Source organism: Typopeltis vanoorti, chromosome 21, assembly GCF_054136105.1.
Source record: "Typopeltis vanoorti isolate ZY-2024b chromosome 21, IOZ_Tvanoo_1.0, whole genome shotgun sequence".
NCBI classification, from domain to species: Eukaryota; Metazoa; Arthropoda; class Arachnida; order Uropygi; family Thelyphonidae; genus Typopeltis; species Typopeltis vanoorti.
In genome coordinates this window covers 40,903,699-40,926,078 of record NC_143569.1, presented here as the reverse complement: position 1 = coordinate 40,926,078, position 22,380 = coordinate 40,903,699, and the positions used below count along the sequence as shown (strand labels likewise).

General features: G+C 35.0%; 1 protein-coding gene across 1 annotated transcript in view; it reads left to right on the top strand.

The window, feature by feature from the left end:
- The window catches only part of LOC150094763 (uncharacterized), a 42,735-nt gene that overhangs the window by 15,533 nt on the left and 4,822 nt on the right, over positions 1 to 22,380 (top strand). The window contains exon 2 of the mRNA XM_090410924.1: positions 20,566 to 20,693. Coding sequence (XP_090267050.1) covers positions 20,650 to 20,693 — 44 coding nt within the window. The 5' untranslated portion in view covers positions 20,566 to 20,649. The remainder of the gene's footprint in view (positions 1 to 20,565; positions 20,694 to 22,380) is intronic.

Sequence of the window (22,380 nt, the reverse complement as noted above, 5' to 3'; positions counted from 1 at the left end):
ATTGATGTGCGGTTTCCTCTCGAGGCCGGATTTTAAGCGTATCGGTCATAGTGCATAGAAATATGACTACTAAGTGCTATATTGATAACTTAACAATTGTGCATGGTGTGTATTCGGAACATTTTATGATATACTGATTCTTGCATTTTCTGACAATAACGCTCCACATTACAAAACAATGATTACTGGTACGTGGTTAGTAAAAAATAATATCGAACATTATAGTGGGAAGCATGATGTCTCAAGTTGAACAAGACAAGTTCAGCTTGGGACAGGGTTTAGAGATGAACTCAAATAGAATTAGCAAATCCAGCAGCTCAGTCATTATTGTTGATGCCCTTTGGTTGGAAATACCTGAGTTCTCATCTTATCTAGGACTTTAAAGGGGACTTTTCAATTTAAAGCGATTTATTCGCAACAGAAAAAAAGTAGTGATTTTTTTCTTGGAAACTTATGCTTTTCGTCCCGCGAAACAGACATACTAGCAAGCACTCAGTTTGTCTTATTAATATATTGTCCTCATGGCCTTAGTTTAAAACAACAAGAATTATGACATATTCCCATGTCAGTATTCTTCACTAGTGACTCTCACTAAGACATTATTGCCCAAAGCTGAAAAATGTATTACTTAGTTCTGTCAGTTAAAGCGTTAAGTTTATATCTGCATGCTGATACGATTTTTGTAGTATAGTATATGTAAAGTCGGTGTTGTATATTATTATTATTATTATTTGTGAGACTTCCAGGGAGTCCAATGACTCATCGAGGGAGGGTATCTATTCTACAACTATCTCGACCACTCATCAATCCACTACCTCCACCAACGCCATCTATCGCCAACCACCACTAGTATTTTCGCAATCACAAACATCTACGCCCAGAGTGGGCATGGATATTTGTGATGTTTGTGTTATAAACTAAAAAGTTTGCTAAAAACCAACTTAACAAAAATGAAGTCCGTACTAAGAAGGAGAAGTTATAAACTACTAAGAAAATGCCAATACCAAATGGCAACAAGAAGATGAACTTAGCGATGAATCTGATGACACAGTTTTCAGGTTTTACTAGAAAATATTCTCCTCATAACAAAAAAATTTTCTGTTATCACCGTTCACCACATTCTACTTCTTTTTTTTTTTTTTTTTATCCGATGAGAAGATTTCTATTTTTTTACTATTTCCTTTTAATATTGCTCACTCTGACTCCTCTTGTCAGAGATAGATGTTTTAAAATGACTTTTTAAAATTGCCCACAGTTAAAAGAATACACTGCATAAGTATTTGTGGATTTTTTTAATCAATATCTCCTTCTGCATTAATTTATAGATTGCAGTAATGCTGTTCAAGGAATTTACGCAAATAAAAAATGCAATAACAAAGAAAGAGAGGAACCCGTGCTTTCTGATTTTTTTTTTTTTTTTTTTTTTGTTTGTTTCACAAAAGGATTCCCAGGTTATCCAATCCTTATCACGGCGTTCGAAATTTTCAAAATTCATGGGCAGTATTAACATTAAAGAAAAAAATCTTGACTAGTTATTTTGTTTAACTCGAAACATAATTGTGATTTTTTGTACCCAGAGACAACAGAGGGCAGCACTATCCATTTCTATATCAATAAAAATTAAGAAAAAAATTTAATGCGATAAATGGCACTTACATGTTAGTAGGTGCTCTTATTTTGATTTGATAAAATTTCGTATTTCAGGATGCATATTCTGACAGCAACAAAATTTACAACAGGTAGCAACTAATGAGATTCGTTTGAATCCATTACTAGTATTATCTGAAATGAACAATAGGATTAGCAACGATACTCGTATTTTATTCCATTACATTTTTGAATTGCTCATTAATTTAAAAGCGATGAATAATTTCATTTTCAACTAATATAAGACAAAGTAATGCATATTGTAATATTTGTGATTGCGAGCCTCCAAATCACTGTTGAAATAATTTTCCGATATAATGTTTCTATTTTTGCTAGATGGTAGCGATTCGCAAATAGCGTGAATATAGGAGATTTTTTTTTTTTTTTTTTTGCGTTATATGTAATCATGTCTTTTACTTGGAAAAGTTTTGCTGCAATGATGCGGAGTTTAGTATGTAGGTATTGTATATGTTTTATCCATTTACAGTGGCAATCTATGTAAAGGCCAAGGTATTTTGCATGTGTTACGGGTATGATTTCGGAACATTGGCAGTTATTTTTGTTGCTAATGCAGCGGTATGTGTGATAGTGTAGCAATGTTTTATCTGTACAGCCCTGCTGTAATGTGTGCCTATTTTTGTTACTTGTGTTCTGTTTTGAGAGATAGTTCCTGAACCAGGTATGCAGTGTTCCTTCTTATTTCGACTAAACGTAAGCAGTATGTCATGTTCAAGTGTATCAAAAGCTTTAGTCAATAAGTATAGGAACATTAAACTTATTTTTATCGAGAGCTATGTTTATGGTGTCGGCAGTATCTTCTAATACGGTGATGGTGCTTTTTGTTTTCTGGAAGCCGTATTGGTTTTGTGAGATAATGTTGTATTTCTGTAAATAGTTTTGTAGTCTAGTGTGTTATTTTTTCAAGAATTTGGGAGATGATGTAAGTTAGCTATTGGTCTGTAGTTCTGTGTATCGTTTTTTTTTTTTTTTGCCATGTTTGTAAATTGGCGTAATTATCGCAGATTTTAGTTGTTGTGGAATAATGCCAGTGTCGAATATTATGTTCACGAGTCTCAGAAGTATCGGATTTATTTGTTTAAAGTGTGTTGAAAGGTCTGTGAGTCTTATTTTGTCTATTCCTGGAGTGATCTTTGTTTTTAGCCGTAAGAGCGCTTCCTCCAGTTCCTCTTTGGTTACTCGTGGAAAATATATGGTTTGCTGTTGACTTTGTATTGGTAATTTTTTGTTGATCGTTGGGAGATTATCTTTTTTGAGTTGTGTGATATTGTTTGTGAAGGAGTACATGAATACGTCTGCTAGTCCCTTTTGGTTCATATCCTGACCAAAGTTCTTTGCGATAAAATCTTGTGGTGAAGTTTTCTTTTTTCTAGTTAGTAATTCATTACGTGTAGTCATTGTTTGCTTCATATTTTCCTTATATTCCGTAAATTTTTGATAGTAGTTGATTTCTTGTGTTTTCATATAATTTTTTAGACTTTTCCGTAGACTTTCCTTTAAAGTAATGCAATTTACAATGTCTCCATTTATCCATGGATTATTGTCGGTTTGTCGCCTCGTTTGTGTAGGCTTTGTTGCTTTTTTTGTATATTTATGTGAACATTAGTTGGAAGATCTCATATAAAGTTACATTTATTTTAAGTAGACAATTCCTGTCTGTATTTTTTACAAGGTTGTCGACAATGCTCTTTAAGAGTATCGAGTTTTGTCGATTTTGCGGTGTTGGGAAGTGTGGGGAGGTGACATAATGAAACGAAGTTGAAAAAAGCAGTGATCGTCAATTTTGACGTTAATTACCGATGATGTATGGATGGGAGCCCGTATATTGATATGGTCAATGCGTGATTGTGTTAGGGAATTGCTGAGTATTTGTGTTAGGATTGTTGAGTATTTCTTCTCTTGTTGAGAAGTTTATGGTAGGGTTTATGTTGTACTGACTTAGTATATCAAGGTATGTGTTAATGGTTGATGAAGCATGGTCAAGAGTATTTATATTAATGTCTCCTATTAGGATAAGCCGATGTGTTGTATGGTGCTCAATGCCGCTTAGCCATGCTTTTAGTTCATGCAGAAAGCTGAGTGGATTTTTATTATTTTAATCTGAGTGGATTAAATCACAAATAACGACACAATGTTTGTCCTTATTTGTGATTTTCAATATTAGTGTTTCGGCATGTTCGAAGCTAGTTTGTTTTTCGGTCGCACTGTATTTTTCTTTGATAAATGGCATGATTCCGTCACCTCTTTTGTTTGGTCTACATAAGGTATAGGACTGGTATTTATTGACGTTGTTTGCATAAGCTTACAATTGGGCAGTGTTATCAATGTAAAGCAGAGTTTCTTTATACTTCTTATGTTTGTGTGTATGATAGTGAAGTCGGTATTGATGGAAATGTTGTCTGTCCATTTCTTCAAAGAGTCAAAAACTTTGAAATTTATATTTTCTGACTGCATATATTTGCCTAGATTTGATATTTCGTGATATAATTTTTAAACTAATTTTAAATATTCTTTTTAAGGATAGGGAGAGTTAATGTATTATATTGGTAGACTGCGTAGGTCGGATTCTCTTGCAATTGTATAAACTGGAGTGTTTTCATTCTGGCTCATAAATATCTCTCAATCCTTAGTCCAAAAGAACTTGCAGTTTTTCTCGGTTTTGGTTTTGCTTGCTTGGTATAAAAGATTTTTAACGTATGGGGTCCAGTGCTCAGATATATATAGATTGGAGTTGGGAGTTTCTTGTAGTTAGGATCGATGTTGTTGGCCTTGTTTTCTTGCTTGCTGCTAGAATGCGGTCGCTCATACTTCTGCTGGTATTACTTTTCTGTAATCATAAATTGTAAAAAATTGTTACCTATTATTGATGTATTTCTGCCTACGCATATAGAATAACTTTATCTCTTTAAGAATGAAACCTTTGAATCTCAAAAATACTTTGGTTTTGAGAGACAAAATAATTAAATACTGTGCATTTTGTGCCTTTATCCAAGTGTAAACAAACAGTGTACACATGAAGTATCTTCATGACTAGACTACTCGTATATAGACTCTGTGTTGACTTCACATCAATTTTAGTTCATAACACAAAGCACACACTTCCTTTCAGATGGGACACCAAGGCAATTGATGAGAATCCAATGTTCTCTAATCGCAAAAATACTTTATGTGCAGACTTGATTTACTTACACTTGAATAAAGTATTAAATAATATAATTTCTTGTCAAGTAGTATTTACACGTACTTACTGTGTTTGTGTTACAGAAATCATCCATTTTGAAATGGCGGAACCCTTTATTTCCCACTCTCAAAATTCCCACCCAATAACTGACCACACTTTTGCAAAGTTCGAGGACAGTTTAAGGTGAGGAAAAAAAAAACTTCCTCAGTGTAGTTTAAGATAACATCTCGAGCTACATTCACAGCATACACTGAAGCCTCCAATGCTGCAAAATCATCATTAACAGGGCCAACTCTGAAATGAATAAATGTAGAAAGCTCAGCACCTGTGCCAATGAAGATAAAACAATGTAGACATGGGATGCAAATAAATAATTCACTACGTCTAATTAATTTAATAATTTAAACACACTGTTCTTCATCATCTACACGACATTATACTTAGCTGGGTCCATCCTACAACACGGAATGAATTCTATACGAGTATGTAGCCAATTGAAATGTTCATCAACAAATTATGGACCTATTGCTCTCACCTCAGTATCGTCTAAAGTAATGGGGAGAAAGGTCATTCAATTTCTTTTACATGAGGAGATCTGTCAACTAATCAGTGATCACCAATATGGATTTTACCAAACACGATCCACAGCAGATCTCCTCGCCTACATCACCCACCTCTGAACAAGTGCTCTGAAAAAAGATTTCCAGAAACCTGTGCTTTTACAGGAATGGAGGGTTTCTCAGCAATTGCCATATGTTATGGTTTGCTTTCCTCCCATCGTAATTGTATTGAAAGTTTTCTCTCAGGTGTTAAAAGCATGTAATAGTGGAAGGTGTTCTCTCTCTCTCTTCATATTATCTGACTAATGCTTGTGTTCCTCAGAGTACTATTATTTCATCCGTCCTCTTCCTCATATATCTAAATTATCTCTCACTGATCAAATCCCAACCAGTTTTCCTGCTGTTAGTACTTTCCACATATTCTACTCAAATGACAAACCTTGCAGGGCCCAAACATCTCAAGCTTCAGGATCGTCTACAGTAAGTGACCTATATACTGATCTAAATCGCGTTGGAGGTTTAATGGACTATTATCAGGACTGGGAAAAGATTAAAACTAATTTTAATGATTCCAATATTTCGTGTCAGTCACTGAGACATCTTCATGGATTAAAAATAACTTTGACAACACTCTCAAACACACCACAATACCAAATGAAGGACATCGGTTTCACTTAGTAGGAAACACATGGTCTGCAAGGCCAATCTGGCCTTGCAGACGATGGACCTCATACCAAACCGCTTTGAGGATTAATTTCCTGCATGTGTTGTATTTTCACTGAAAATTAGCGTGCACTGTAGTTCAATGCTACATCATTTTGCGATAGTTTGCTTTTCATGGACATACGAGATTTTGTTCATATAGATATTAAACAACGAGAAAATAAATGACTCCATCAGGCTAACCATGGATGTTTCAATTTGTTTGAAAGGTTTGTCTTCCGACTTCTGCACAGTTTTTTCCTCTTTTCCTCCTGCTACCAAGAAGGAAAAAACTGTACAGTTTTTTTCCACCTTGGTAGTAGTTTTTTATTTGCATCCTACTCAGGGCTGTAGTCTCACATTTGGATCCAGTAACTATATTCTTCTCTCTCTCTCTCTCTCTCTCTCTCTCTTATACTCCTTTTTAAGTTCAGGTTTAGAGGAGTTTCACCTTCCTTTTATCATGAACTGCCTTCGATTTTTTGGTCTTCCAGTGCTTTTATTCCATTTATTTTATATCTGTATAGTATTTTTGGCAGTCTACTCTTGTCCATTCGGTCCAGATGGTCTATCCATTTCTGTTTATGGTCATACGTGGTATATTATTCTTCTTATTATATAACACCTCCAGGGAGTCCAAAGACTCATCGAGGTTGGGCACCTACTCCACAACTCTCCGTCCCCACCATTCAATCCACCAACTACAACTACGTTCATCATCTACATCAACGCCATCTACCGCCTGCCACTACTACTAGTATTTTCACAGACAATCACAAAAATCCATGCCCACGGCGGATTCGCTCTCCAGCTTTTTGGTTGGAGAGCGGATAAGCTAACCACTGGGCCAGCCAGGCCGGCTAATATCAAGTTGTTTTTCAGAGAAATTTCATTCCTGTTGTTTGAATTCGTGTGTGTATACACTGTCTACCAATAATTGTACGGACACACCTGCTATTTGAAGTTATGAAACATTCCAGTTTCGTTAAGAACATAAAAATAGGTGTACAGATAGTAGGAAACAGTATTTCATCGTAGCAGTTAAATACAGGTGGTATGGCAGCACGATGTGAACTCAGTAACTTCGAGAAAGGTGTGATCGTGGTCTGTCACATTGATGGCATGTTCACAGGTACCATTACCGTTCAATTTGAGCATCTAAAATCAACGATTGGCGATGTGATCAACAAATGAAAACTCACTAGTGCTGGAAAACACCCAGGACAGCCGCCGAAAATTAGTGACAGGAACGGGAAGGTGTTAAAATGGGTGTCACGCAAAACCGGCTACAATCAGCACAGACCATCCAGGATGAGTTCCAGAGCACCAGTAACACCATGGTGAGCACTGATACTATACAAAACTTCGAGAAAGGTGTGATCGTGGTCTGTCACATTGATGGCATGTTCACAGGTACCATTACCGTTCAATTGGAGCATCTAAAATAATCAACGGTTGGCGATGTGATCAACAAATGAAAACTCGCTAGTGCTGGAAAACACCCAGGACAGCCGCCGAAAATTAGTATAATCATATCAATGTGACACTGATACTTTTTTTGTATAGTATCAATGTCACATTGATACTATACAAAAAAGAACTCCATTTTTTTCCACGGAAGAGCAGCAGCACATAAGCCGAACATCAGAATAAGAAACAAGGAGGCTCGTCTGGCGCAACTGGACAACTGACCAGTGAAAAACGGTTTACTGCAGCGATGAATCAAGGTTGACCTGTTTCCAGTCTGATGCCAGGGTGTGAGTATGGAGGCAGCCTAGTGAAAGCTTGTTACCACAGTGTGCTGTGCCCCCAGTAAAGTTTGGTGGTGGAGGAATAATGGTGCGGTGTGGGATGCATTCCCCTTGTTATGGGGAATGCACCCAATAAAAAGGGAATGCAGGGAAATGGCGACCAGTTGTGCCATTCCTTTTGGAACAGCACAACTGGTCGTTGTCCGTGGTTCCATGACGGCAGCTCGGTACCTTGATATTCTGAATAATCAAGTGCTGCCTACACTGTGGAGTTTCTATGGAACGGACCTGTGTTACTATCAAGATGACAATGCCTCATGTCAGAAAGCTTTCAGCTGTTATGGAATGGTATGAACAGGTTAACCGACTGTCCTGGCCTGCGCAGAATCCTGATCTCAACCCCATCGAACACCTGTGTGACGAATTGGAATGGCGATTGAGATCCAGAGCAGCTCGTCCTCGACAGATCGAGGACGAGCAGCTCGTCCTCGATCTGTCGCTGAACTCAGTGCTGCTTTGATGGAGGAATGGAGATAAATTCAACCTGATGTTGCCGCTAATTGGTGGAAAGCCTCAACGAGTACAGGCGGTGATCAATGCGAAATTGCTAAAGTGTCCGGACAATTATTGGTAGATAGTGAGTATATATATATATATATATATATATATATATATACTGTATATATATATATATTTTAATATATATATATATTTTTTTAATATATATATATATATATATATATTAAAAATCAAAGATGATAGGTTACATCCCCGCCGTACTCTTGATATACCCATACATTTTGATATTGTTCTAATTTGGTGCTATTTTATTTTATTTACTCCATTCTATGGATTGGTATATAGTTATTTCTTTGGTACCTTTTCGCTTTTCTTTGTATGTATTTCTTGAATATAATTTAAGAGTTATTTAAATTGTTGATATTTCAAATAATTTTTCTGTCAATTTTATTTAAGGTTTTTCATAATCAAGGAATATCACGTGTGTTTCTCTTTGAAATCCTCTTCTCTTATAAATTAATAATTTTAGCAAAAATCTCTACATATAGTTTGCACCTTTCATTTACTACTCTAATTCTTCTAAATCCCTTTATAAATTGGAATGACCAGTGATTCCCCCCCCCCCGAAGAATTAGAAGATATTCCAGAAATCCAAACCTCATTAAAGAATCCCAGAATTCTTTTTTTTTTTAATTTTGCACCTGTCTTTTTTGCTCATTTTCATATTTATATTGTATTCACCTGGTGCTTTGTTGAATTTTATTCGTTGTAATTTTTAGTTTCTGACATTCTAGTATTTCTGTTAGGTTATTCTATTTTTTTTTAATATAAAATTTACTTTATTATCATCATCAGTCCAGAGATTTTGAAAATAAGTTTCCCAATTTCCTTAAGTCTATTGTTTGTATTATTATCTTTCTTGTATTTCTTTGTTGGTATTTTTATTGTTTTATAGTTTTCTTATAGCATTGCTATATCTTTTTCTAGTTCTGTTACATATTATTCTCTCTCTCTCTCTCTCTCTCTCTCTCTCTCTCTCTCTTTACGTGTGTGTGTGTGTGTGTGTGTGTGTGTGTGTGTGTGTGTGTGTGTGTGTGTGTGTGTGTGTGTTTCTTACTTCGCTTTTTGTAATCACACTATTACTGCTTCTATTGTTTTGCAATAGAATTTAGCTATTTCTGGTAACTGTTTTTTTTTAATTATATTTCCTATTTCTCTATTCCAGTTACCCTATATTCCAAAGTTTTTGTTGGTGCTTTTTTCAGTTGTTTCAGATTTTCCCATCCCTCCTTTATTTCGTTTGATTCTCGTGCGTTTTTTTTTTTTTTTTCATGAGTGCATTTTTGGTATTGCTACCAGGCATGAGAATCTTGTAACGAAGAGATTTTGTAACTTTGCTGAAAAGCATTTTCTATTTAATTTTTTTTAGCCATTTTGTTTTAAATCGGACTTTTGCCATTACCATAAAGTGATCAGAATTCATTTTAAATCCAGATATGCTCTTACATCTAGGATTAACTAAGCTAGCTTAATCTCATAGTTTGCATCCCTTGCGATTACATACATCTTCGCCAAATCTCTCTATTTGTGTTTCCTATTTTCTGTTTTCTATTCTGACATTTAAATTTCCTGGAAGTAGCAAACAGTAAATAATCTGCTATATTTGTTTATCTATAATATTCTGGGTTTCTTTATAAAAATATGTTACTTTGTTACACTTTTCCTCTTCTAGTGCACAAACAGTGATTAGTGTTATGCAGCCTGGTAATGTTTTGAGTCGAATTTCTATTAATCCTTTTTTCATTAGGTATGTATTTTTTCATAGCTTTATGTATCATAATCGTAATGTCTGCCTTTGCTCTTTTTTTTTTTTTTTACTCTTACTATGGATTTGTATTATAGTTATTTCTTTGGTATACCTTTTTGCTTTTTCTTTGTTTCTGTTAATACATGAAATCTTTGCTTCGGCTTGGTTTAATTGTTTATCAATTATGTTTAGGGTCTAATTTTTATCAATCTTTCATTCAGTAGATATATATTTCTTCATAGTTTGATGTATCATAATATATGTGTACGATGTTTTTCGTGTGCGATGCTCGTTACATTCCATGTTGCAATTTTCATTATACGTGCCCGTTTCCAATTTCGTTGACCTTTTCCTGAGTTCATCTTTTTCCATGATAATCTGTCCAGATGTTTTTTTTTTTTTTTTTTGCTGAGAAACTTGAAAGTATAGTATATCAAAATTCCCCAGGACAGATTACTAACTGTTCCTGGGAGGAAAGTTCAACGGTAGGTTACTATCTATCGCCTCAGGACAGGCATTACTGATAGCATTTCTTCTGTTATGTGTTAGAGTTAAATCGCAATGTTTGGTCGCCTTGTTTGTTCTTTTGCGCTTCTCATATTCTCGCCCCGTTTTTTTTCACCTCTCCAAAATGCATATTTCTGTTCGATTAGCTAAGATATATTTAATTAATTAATTCAGGGTGAAATGTCGTTTTTCCTTCGATTAATCGTTTTCCGGTTGAAGTTTTGTATCTGTGGTATGTATATGTGGAATTTCAGATTAACAATATCGCATTATAATTTTATAGTGGATATATGTTATTACAGTTGGTGTTCTTAGCCTTCTTGGTTTATTAGTGCTAACAAAAACGCTCTTTTGACCGAGGAAAACGGATGCAAGTAATCTAAAGAGGATCAGCGGTTTGTTAAGTACATTCATCTTGTATGCTGAATGCCCGCAAACAGGTAAATACGTTGCAGGAAGAATGATTGTAGCGGAACGAAACTTAGGAGAAAATATCTGCTCTTGATATTGCACATTATCATTAACAAGTAGAGTTAGCAACGTGTTGAAGAAATGGAAGTCAGGAGATGATACTCTGCCTACGATATGAATAGATAAGCTTAACATATTGAAAGAAGAGCCAAGAAAGTTAGACACCTCATTTCGCCATCAGAGAATCTGTGTTTAGAGATGTGAACAACCAAACCCAATCTCCAATAAGTGCGTCCAAGGTGCACTGGTTGCTATTGGACTAAATTACACAAGAACCTAGACCTGAGAGCACTGGAAATTGGCATGTGGATCGAAAGCTTTCCTGTCTTACAGATGCTTTTAGACATGGGAAAACGCCTGGAAAACCTGAAGATGTTAATCAGATGAAGTCCGAAGATAACAACGAATAATATGAGATTTTCTCGGGTGTGAATTAGTTTCACTGGTCGAGATGCATTGACTTCTGACTGTCACATCACACACTAACGTCCTAGACATTATGCAAAATTCTAGCATTCGGCCTTCGCTTCTTCTAACACGATAATGCTTCATATTACAAGCCAGTGATTGTAAAAACCTAGTTTAAAAAAATCATATCGGAACACTGCAGAGATCAGCACAGAGTTCCCACCTGTCCCGATATGAGATGAATTGGAAGGTAGAGTTATAGCACGATCATGAGGGGCTTCTTCATTAGTGGAATTTACTAATGCTTTATAGAAACAGTTGAGCACACGATACCATCAGCTTTCTACCAGGTATTAGCAGAAAATCTTTCATGGTGTCTTAAAGTAGTTATTATGTCCGAAAGGGACCCATGTTATTGATTTCATTTTCTTTATTTCTAGATGTGTCCCTCAAAAAAGGATGATAAAAACTATATATGATTCTGATTTTGTATTTATGTGATTCACCATTATCATGAACATATAGCTAACACATTTCCTAAACTATTGTTTAGAAAATGTGTTTGTATTGTTCTAAAAATGTGGGAAAATATTAATTCGGTTTCATTTAGGAACAGACTTTCGTTGCATCGAAAACAGGACCTTATATGAGTTAACGCTGATAAAAATGAAATAGTCTTTTATCTCAATTTGAACAAAAATCTAATGATCTTCATCAACCATCGTAATGATTGCGAGAAAAGAAGATGATAAGATACCAGAACAGAACTGAGGCCATTTCTATTAATATCATGAAATGAATAATTGAGTTTAAAAAGTTCTGTAAACATTTAAATTCGTCATTTCGAATGGAAATATTTCTGAAACCCGCAGCGTCACTTTGAAACATAACTCTGTTAATGCATGATCATCTATTTCACATAAATGTATTTTAATTTCAAATTAGTTTGTTATCTCGAGCAAAAAAAAAAATACACGTAATTCACCTATGCCATAGTTCTTTGAGAATAAGAGAAGCAGTGCTTGCATGAGGAGAACACACACACACACACACCCACACACACACACACACACACACACACACACACACACACACCCTAGCAATGGTCCTAAACACAACAGTGCAAGAATGCTCTCCTTTTTCGGGGAAATGATTATTTGTGATAATAAATCTTTTTTATACCCTTCATCGCTCTGCATTACACGATGTTATGATTTAGCAAGGCTTACCGAGTTGCCACTTTTAAGGAACACCTTCCAGTTTTTCTAACTGGAGAGATCTTCTTAATAAAGTGACCACTTAATGTCTTTTATGATGACTTTTGATTTGTTTGACAACTTCTTATGAAACTGCTTTAAGCTCAAAACCAACTGAACAGTTGCTTATTTAAAACACACTCGGTTAACATGATCGAATGCTCTCATTAACGAGAAGCGAATATTTTTTCAGCTGTTTAAAGTGAAGAGTTTTGAATAGTAAACAGGGGTAGCTGAGATTTTATTTCTAAAGGTTACAGCTTTTCTAAGGTAAAAAAAAAGTAAGTCCCAAAATAATAAAAAGTGTACCGGATTCTCACCACCTTAAAACCAACTAATTACACTAAATGACCAAAAAAAAAAAGCTTTTATTTTGTCACATGGATAAAACTGGGCAGGTCTTGTCGCATTCATAACGCTGAATTTCAAATTTGCCACATCAGATACCGAAAATAGCTCTCATTTGTTAGAATGAGAGTTCGAATTTCTCAAGATACGAGGAATATATATAACAAGATTTAAACCGAAGGTGAGTTAGTTCTTCTAGTACGGGAGTAGCGGAGGATTTTTTCCTCTCGAATACTCGAGTTTATTTCTCCGGTAGATCATCCAAATGCATCTTCTCCCTTAACCAACCTAAAGCATCCAATATGAGTTGAAAGTTTTCCACTAGTTTTGAGTGAATAAAAATTAAACTGTGAACGAATTAAAAGACTTAGCAACACATCAAAGAAGAAATTGCATACTGAACTTACCAAAAGTTTGCGCACGGATTTATGCTTACATTGTCTACTGTGTGACATATCATGCCAATGTCTAGCAGCAGCAGAAGTAGCCAGTCAACTACAGATCTAACATCGCTTCCCCATTACAGGTATTTTCTGACGAAAGTCTACGTTCTTCATAAATAAAATAACAAACAAATAGTTAAGTAACTGAGTAATCAATAAATAAGTACATAAGTTGCTGACCAGATGAGGTTATAGTAATTATGTGCAAGTTACAGCTTTTCTGACGTAATAAAAAAAACGAAAGCCCCAAAATAATAAAAAGAATACGGTATTCTCAGCACCTTAAAACTTTAAAAGAGACGAAGAGTTGTACAGTAGGTGGCCTCCCGCGATGAGTCTTCGGACTCCTTGGAGGTGTTACGAATAATAATAAATGAAACTGGAAATAGTTAAATAAATGAGTAATTAATAAATAAGTGCATAATTGGAAACCACATGAGGTTATAGTAATTATGTGCAAAATTCCATTAACTATTTTAACTTTATAACCTGGAGTATGCGAGTTTTGATGTCACTGTAGTGAGAGATGATTCTATCGCTTGATATGAAACTTCTACCATTGCTTACTTGAACGATTTGGCAACGCTCTGCGTTTCGTATTTGTAGTAGAGTTTCCTGATTATTTAGCCATTAGGCCACCCATGGTAATCATGTGACTGTCATGAAATATATCGTTACAGTGCTCGCACATAGATGGAGTCGCCAGTAGCAGTCACACCGAGGGAATATCTAAGATAACTTACAATCTGTTGCCAATGAAGAGCAACTTCCTGTTTACATTTCCAACAGAGACTATACAGATGTTTGATTAATTTTAATTTTTATTTCATCGGCTGCTTGCGATCTACAGTGGACGATAGGGATTGAGAGAAATGAGTTGCCCAACTGTTACCTTTGCTTTACAGAATCTGAGGTGTATAGGGCGTCCTATTCACATGACTGAACGACTGTAAGGCTCCAGAAAAACGAACGTAGATCGTAAATTACACATCGTAGCGCCAGTAAAGAACTGAAAGGGGTTTTAAAGTATATTTCTCTGACCAGCAATCAGTATTTATGCATTCTAATGCAAGTCTAGTGTGATTTGACATATTACTTTGCTATGAGAAAAAGTAGCATGTTCCCAGATAAAGGTGATTTCAATGTGCGTGTGTGTGCGTGTGTGTGTGTGTGTGTGTGTGTGTAGAACACGATGTGCAGATTTCTGTTGGGTTTTGTTCTTAATTTCTAATGAGGAACTCAACACAAACAAATACGATTATTTAACTCCGTATTTATTATTATTATTGTTATCGTAAATTTGTCGAGGCATGTGATCCTTTTTTTTTTTTTCTGAAGAGGTGTAAAGGATATTTTCATAGTGCTTTATAGATAACACAGGATAAGAAAACATATCGGAAGAATGATCTGTTATTTTTAAATCATTTGGCAACTGATAAGGTTTCAGGTAGAACATTTTCAATGCGAAAATTTTCAATTCAAATGTAACTAAATGCGGGAATATGCAATTTGATAAGAAAGTAGTATTAGATAGAAGAGTGTTGAATAGGCAGACTTTAGAAAAATTCATATATGCAAGGATTTGGGACAGGAATTATACTCTTAAGACTAGGGGGTGTAATTAAAAGAAGTGTAACTTTTAATTAAAATTGACAGTATACATTACTCACCAGTTTTATCTGATTGGGTCAGGTAAACGTTAGATTTAATGGATAGCATACCCTTTCGTCACCATGAGTTTACGAGTTCGAACCTCGCCTTAAGCAGGGTTATTTGTGCTCGTCTTTAGTTGGTAGATGGATTTCATCTCCATCAAACCACTGTCTTGCTTATTGGTGACCCCTGAAACAAATTCCAGGTTCAGTTTCTGGATTATGTAAAAAAAAAAAAAAGGTTAGGTAAAATCTCTTTAAAAAATATAAATACTTAAAAAAATTACGCCACTAACGGTACTAATTTATTATGCCCTCAACTTTTTGTGGGTGAGAGTCGCATTAAGTAGATATGGTTCACATGCTGCTTACCTGTTCTGCTGTTCCAGTTCCCCCCCCGCCACATACATAACAATTGTGTCAATTTAGTTTGAAGTTAGTTTTCCTCTGAATGCTTCTGTTTTCCTCTCACAAACATGAAACCAATTCTCGAAGGCATTTATTACATTACTCCATCTTAATTCATACTTACAGTCAGGTAAGTAAGAATTTAAATAATTCATTAATCGTAATGTTATTTTGTGTTCTAAGAAAAAGTCAAAAAAATTATTAAGTAATATAAGAACTAAATATTGAAAAAACGTACATATAAAAATTGGCAACAAGTGCATATGATTTTTATTCCACTTGTTTAAGTGCAAAATATCTTCCTTGACTTGTACTCAAAATCAAATGTAAAATCATAATCAATCAGTTAAACGTTTGATGTTGTTCAATAAAGAAAACTCCTTCAAACTGTAATAGCGTGCTGCCATCAGGTTTTAAAGATTTTCCTAAAAGAAAATACTAATCTATTTATTACTTTTGAGATCGATGAGGTATACATTCAGCTGTTATGCATGAAGTGTACAATTTTAATGTCTGTGACCTTACGGTTTTATCTTTTATAATTTAACAAATGTAGTCTTTTAGTGCATTAAACACTAAAAGAAGATAATTTTTCCCCCCCATCTTCACATTTTATTAAGGATTTCAATAGAAAACAGGAAAGTCGGTCAGAGAAGCCAGAAAAAAAAAATACGTTGCCTGGACAAGTGCTCTTTTTGTTATTCATCTATAGAACCGACCTGTGACCTCTCTGAAGACCACTTGTGAATATTACTAGGCTTATGATGAACGATACATGACGTATCGAGCAAAGTGCGTTCTTCTGGAGAGTTTGCTCTTCAAAGAGGCAAGCAGACAAATAACGTTTAGAGCCATAAAACAGAAAGAAACAAAAACGAAACAAACAAACAAATTGACTGCATAGGTTTTTTGTTGTTGTTGTTGTTGTTGTTGTTGTTGCAGTGAGAAATGCAGTGATTTTGAATGACCTTATTTTCTTTCTCATTTTATTTTCATAATAAACAGATCTATTACATTACAATTTAAACTATTTAGACATTTAAATTCATATTTACTGAAGATTGTGATGTTCGTTCAGGACGATACTTTGTTGTAGATAAATAAGTAATACAAGTACCACTTAATGCGGAGTTCGAAATAGTGTTAAAACAGCAGTAAAAGTCATCATTATTCCAGTAATCACATGAATTTCAGGTGTCTTTTGACCATCATTTCCTTCAGCTCACGTCATTGCTGACGAAACGTCACCTGTACTTTAGTCATCTCCTCCTCCTCCTCTCCTTTCTCGACACACATCTTGACTTACATAACTGTTATGCATCTGTGAATTTAGAGTATGACGTGAGCAGTTTCCGGTTATCATTAACTGCATGCAGTTTAATTGAGCATTAGGTGATGGTAGTATGAGAAGAGATTTTTATGTTTATTAAATTAATTTGATTTTCTGTCAACTTTTGACTATTATCAGATAGAATCCGCGTAGCGCATCACAAGGACAACGACATATTTGCCTTTCAGTTGAAAAAGACCTCGGTTCGAATCTATATAGCGAAGAATTTTTATAAAAGTTTTTCAAATGCAGATCACTTATTAACTCATTTCATACAAACAGAGGTGGCACTTCATTTTGCTGTTATACGAACTAGTAATGAAGATGAACTCAAAGACACATTAAAAACAATTTATTTTTGAAGTTGAATTATAATTTGGAGAGTAATCTGTTAATGATGTTAGCTTGCCAGGTGGTTTACATCTTGTAAAACCACCTGCCATCTCTACACTCGTGAATTGTGCTTACAAGGTGCTTTACATCCTGTAAAAAAAAATAGGAAAAAACCAATGTACATACACTTACATGTATTATGCTTAACAAACCGATGTTCCATCTGTTAATACTCCTCCATGGCGTGATTCTCAACTGTTCCACTTCCTCATGTTTGACGCAGCTACAGTTCTATAAAAAAGCTACAAGAGAACATCGTGTGGACACTTGATTCGAAAGCAGAGACTTTGGTTTCTTTGATTTAACAGCTTGTAGTCTAAATATGCGTTTTCTACTGATGATTACATCTTTTTTACTAATAAATACTCTGCATACATCTAACGCTCATCATGAGGAGGGAAAATGCCTGGGGGAACAAAATGCTCTCCACGACTACGACAGATATCAGGTAAAACGATTGTTAATTTATTTGTTATGTTCATGATTTTTGCCTTTGTTTTTAATTATGTAATTTTCTTATATTGCTCATCATATTTGGAACAAGTCATGAAACTGCCATTCATGGGCATGTTTCTCTTTGTGAGTTGGGTTTTATATATTGCCTGTCCTAGCTTAAACACATCACATCCATAGTTTCCACAGTCTCTTAAAAACTTGGCATTCTTTTTGTTCAAAACATTACTTCTCTTCTGCACAACTTCTAACATTTTATCAACTCCAAAACTGCCGGATATTAGAATATTTTTCTTATATTTGTGGTAGAGTGCACCCAAAACCTTCCTCAGAATGCTCGCTTGTATCCAGAAGAAGAAGACACCTGGCTTAATAGATAATCTCTAACGGACTTCCTACAACCGATTTCTCATTGATGTTGTTGTAGGTAATTTCATGGGGACAACTCTACTAAACTGGCCACGGCCATTCATTTATTCATCTATTGGTAAACATCCATATGCAGTTCGCCTCCAACATATTATGTAACTTTTTATCATCTTCTTTCATGCTATTTACATCTATTCTTTAGAATAGCCTTCCTCATACCAATGAATACATCCCTCTCCCCAAGTCTTAAAAACATAAGGGAAAAAAAGTCAGATTCCTTCGTTCTCCTGACCCACTACCACACATACCACATATGTCATTCTTATATATGGTGTTCGTAACATTGCATATGTGTGTATAGGTCGGGGGGGGGGTTGATATATTAAAAACAGCAAAAAAAAAAACGTTTGGCATATTGTTGTGGTTGTCCTATAATCGCAGAACATTCTCTGTGTTTCGTTTTTTTTTTTTTTTTAATTTCTTGGTCGTATTCATATACAGTTTCTTCATTTTCTCTTCCCCCTTGTTCATGGGTAGGAGAATATGATTGTTACAATGATCAGCATTTCTCATAAATCCACGTACACGATGTTGTAAACGTTAGTTAGTTATTGACATGTGACGTTCGTCTTTACGCTGTATGATCACTGACCTCATCTGGGTTTTGGAAGCGAAGCCTTCTGCTACAAGAAGTGATAGGGTCGCAGATACCCTTTCCATATAGAGTTGTAGGAAAGTCACCAACATTCCATGCACTGGCGGGATTCGAACCCGCAGCCTCTTGGCTGGCGGTCGATACGCTAACCACTCGACCAACAAAGTAGGCAAAGGTAAGTTGGACGATCTCAATAGCATTATATGAGTGACAAATCATGTCCTAGTGAAGTATAAAGATAGAAAATTTCACTCAAAATAATTGTAGTTGTTCTCGGTTTCAATGGAGGGTTTGCTGTTACGTATCAAGCGAAACATCACCTTAAGCATATGTTCGACTTGAATGGTGCAGAGTGCTCACAGTGATTAGATCGTTGGAGAGTTATGAATGTTGAAGTCTAAATTGCCATACATGCTTTTCATCCTGAGGGGTGAAAAGTTTTGAAAAGAGGTGAGAGGTGAAAAGGTTTTGAGTATTCTAGTATGACATGTCATGTATAGCTATCAACTCATTTGTTCACCGTGGTAGTATCAACTAGTACTCAGGAAAATGAATATGAAATGATAGTGTAGACAATTTTTGTTTCTACTCTGTGGCTGTTCTGTTGAAAATTCGAATAACTCAATTGAGTTGAAAATATGTATAATAATATGGCGTCAAACCAAGTGTGGTGGCGAATGTTGTGTATATGAGATTCAAAATTTAGTCTGGTACAAACTAGAATACTTTCGTAAAGAATTAAATTATAGTTCAGGGTGAGACCAATACTACGAACTTCAGAACAACAAACGATTGATATCTGATTGGAGGAATGGAATAAAATGGAAAACCGGTGAAATTTGCATCCAAACTTTGTCAAAGGAGTGAATTTTATATATTCATTAACAGAGGTTGGAAAAATTAAACTTTTCCTAAAAACGATTGCCTATCGATATTCGATTCCACTATTGAGAAGATGCTTCACTTTCTAACTATTATTCTATACCCTATCTACTGCTCCATCGGCCTTTTACAATACATTACATAAGAAGGAAGTAATTATACAAATCGAAACCCAATCAATATGCATATCTCGTCCACTCATTTTCCACTTCTTCCTTCCCCTAAACCAGGTTATTTTTGCACGATGTAGTCTGAATCATCACGCCTTTTGAATATCAAAATTCTTGCAGTGGTAAAAATGTGTATTTAAATTCGATGTCGATAATAATTTAACCATTTTCATATGCATATGGCAAGATGTTCTCTTTAATAAGGATAATCATAACCTGGTATGCAAGCAGGTCTACCAGGCTATGATTATCTTTGGAACCCTATTGAGGGCATAACTGTTTCTGAATGTCTTCGGGTGGTAAGTAATTTTATCTTCAAGGTCAAATCATTTTGGAGATCTGAAGTGGTTTTAAAAACGTTTCATGTTAGGCTTCTAGAACAGGGGTTGGGCTTATTTAGCCTTTAGTCTACCATAGAACTAATGTACAATAGCTTTACACCTTGTGCTGGAGATTTGCATAAAAATGCTGTGGTTGAATTCATTAATTACTAATTAAATCACCTAATCGCTGCATGAAAGTAAGTAATCAGTCAAAGAAAGGAATTAAATCACTCATGTACGGACACACATATTAATAATATTCATATTTTTTCTTAATATTAAAAAAGAAATGTTAATTTTATGGTTTTACAGTTGGAAGGAAATCATTGTATTGTTGGAACCCTTCATTCCAATAACGGAACTATTTTGACCGCTTCAGAGTTGTGCTGGGATTTTATGATTAAAGCAGAGCCGACTTATTTGTGTTGGAAAATAATGAGGTAAGTCACATATTACGTAAGTAGTAAGGTTAAAAGATTTAAAATACTTACGTAAAGGAGCAAGAAGTTATATTTTTAGAAATTTATTGAAAAGAGTGAATTTTATATATATACTTATTTATTGATTTTAAATGTTCAGGAATTCTGCATCACAAAGGTTCATTCCTTTTAAGGCAACAGTTTGGTTAGCAAATATTTATTTGAAACAGCGATATTCCCAGCTTAACTAAACCCCGAAGGCTAATAAATGTATTAAAAATTAAAAATATTATTTATACTTTTAAAAATGGACCTAGACACTGTGCAAGAATTCTACTATTCAAATTTTTTTTCATGCTAAATAATCTAAACACATACACACCTCGAAATTGTAAAGATCACTCTTATAGATTTGAAAGGCAATCAGCACAAATTAATATTTAGGAAACTAGCAGAAGAACAGAGATTAACACGTTCTTGACTCACATATACCTTACATAATCTCATTTGTATGCATCTTTATAAACTAACTTTTCCGACTGAAGTATTTATTATGGCTGTAAAACTGAGAGACAACAACAACAACAACAAAAAAGAGTATAATATTCTATTTATTTTTAAGTAGCATAATTAGTTTCGTCTAAAGAAAATAACTGTGATTATATTAAAAACATGTTGCTTTTATTTAAAGTAATTCCGAATCTAATTGCATTGTTGAGCACGTGCGCATGGTAGAAGTCCTGCCTTCATAGTTGACTAGCATAGAAGATGTTTAATTGGTTGATATTTCAAAGGTTTATTTTTCACTTGGTTAGATTATAATAAATTTAGTTTAATCCTTTATCCAAGTGTGAGCAAACAAAGTTTGCGCCTGAAAATATCTTCCGGACTGGGGTAAGGTAGTACAACACTGGGCACCTCGTAGCAGCAAAGGTGCACCAAGCTAACAGCACTCCTATCTCAGTATCTCCCATAATGCAAAACACAGCTCCTCGCGGTTATGTATAATGTTATGCATTAAGGGAGGGGCCACTACCCAGACTAGTTTCGACCTTTATTGAGGTCTCTTCAGTTGGAGCCAGGCCCAGAAGTGGAGCTACTAGGCAGAAGCAATAGGAGAGGTCATCTTTACCTATAGGAGTTGCCAAAAGGTGTGTCACCTTTTTATTAAATTACTCTGAATTAGAGAAAGATGTTGAAAGTTTATTTTTCAATAAAGGTCGAAACTAGTCTGGATAGTGGCCCTTCCCTTAATGCATAACATTATACATATCCACTAGAAGATGTGTTTTGCATTAAGGGAGATACTTAGAAAGGAGTGATGTAAGCTTACTCCACCTTTGCAACGAGTTACCCGGTGTTGTACCACCTTACCCCAGTCCTGAAGATACTTTCAAGCGTAAACTTTGTTTGCTCACACTTGGATAAAGGATTAAACTAAATTTATTATGGTTAATATTTGATTTATTCCCTGTTTTTTAATTCATATTTTTGAAACTCCGACTTCCCTTATTCTGCTTTCAATTTATTCTGAGTTTCAGTCCGATTTCTACTCCAGTCCTCCAACCCCTCCCCCATAAAAATCCTTTCACTAATTTAAAATATCTGATAATATAATTTTTTTTCTTCCCTTCTAAAGATGTTCACGTATGTCTTGACATAAATATATCTCTCTAAGCCTGTAATAACCAAAAATGTATTGTAAAGA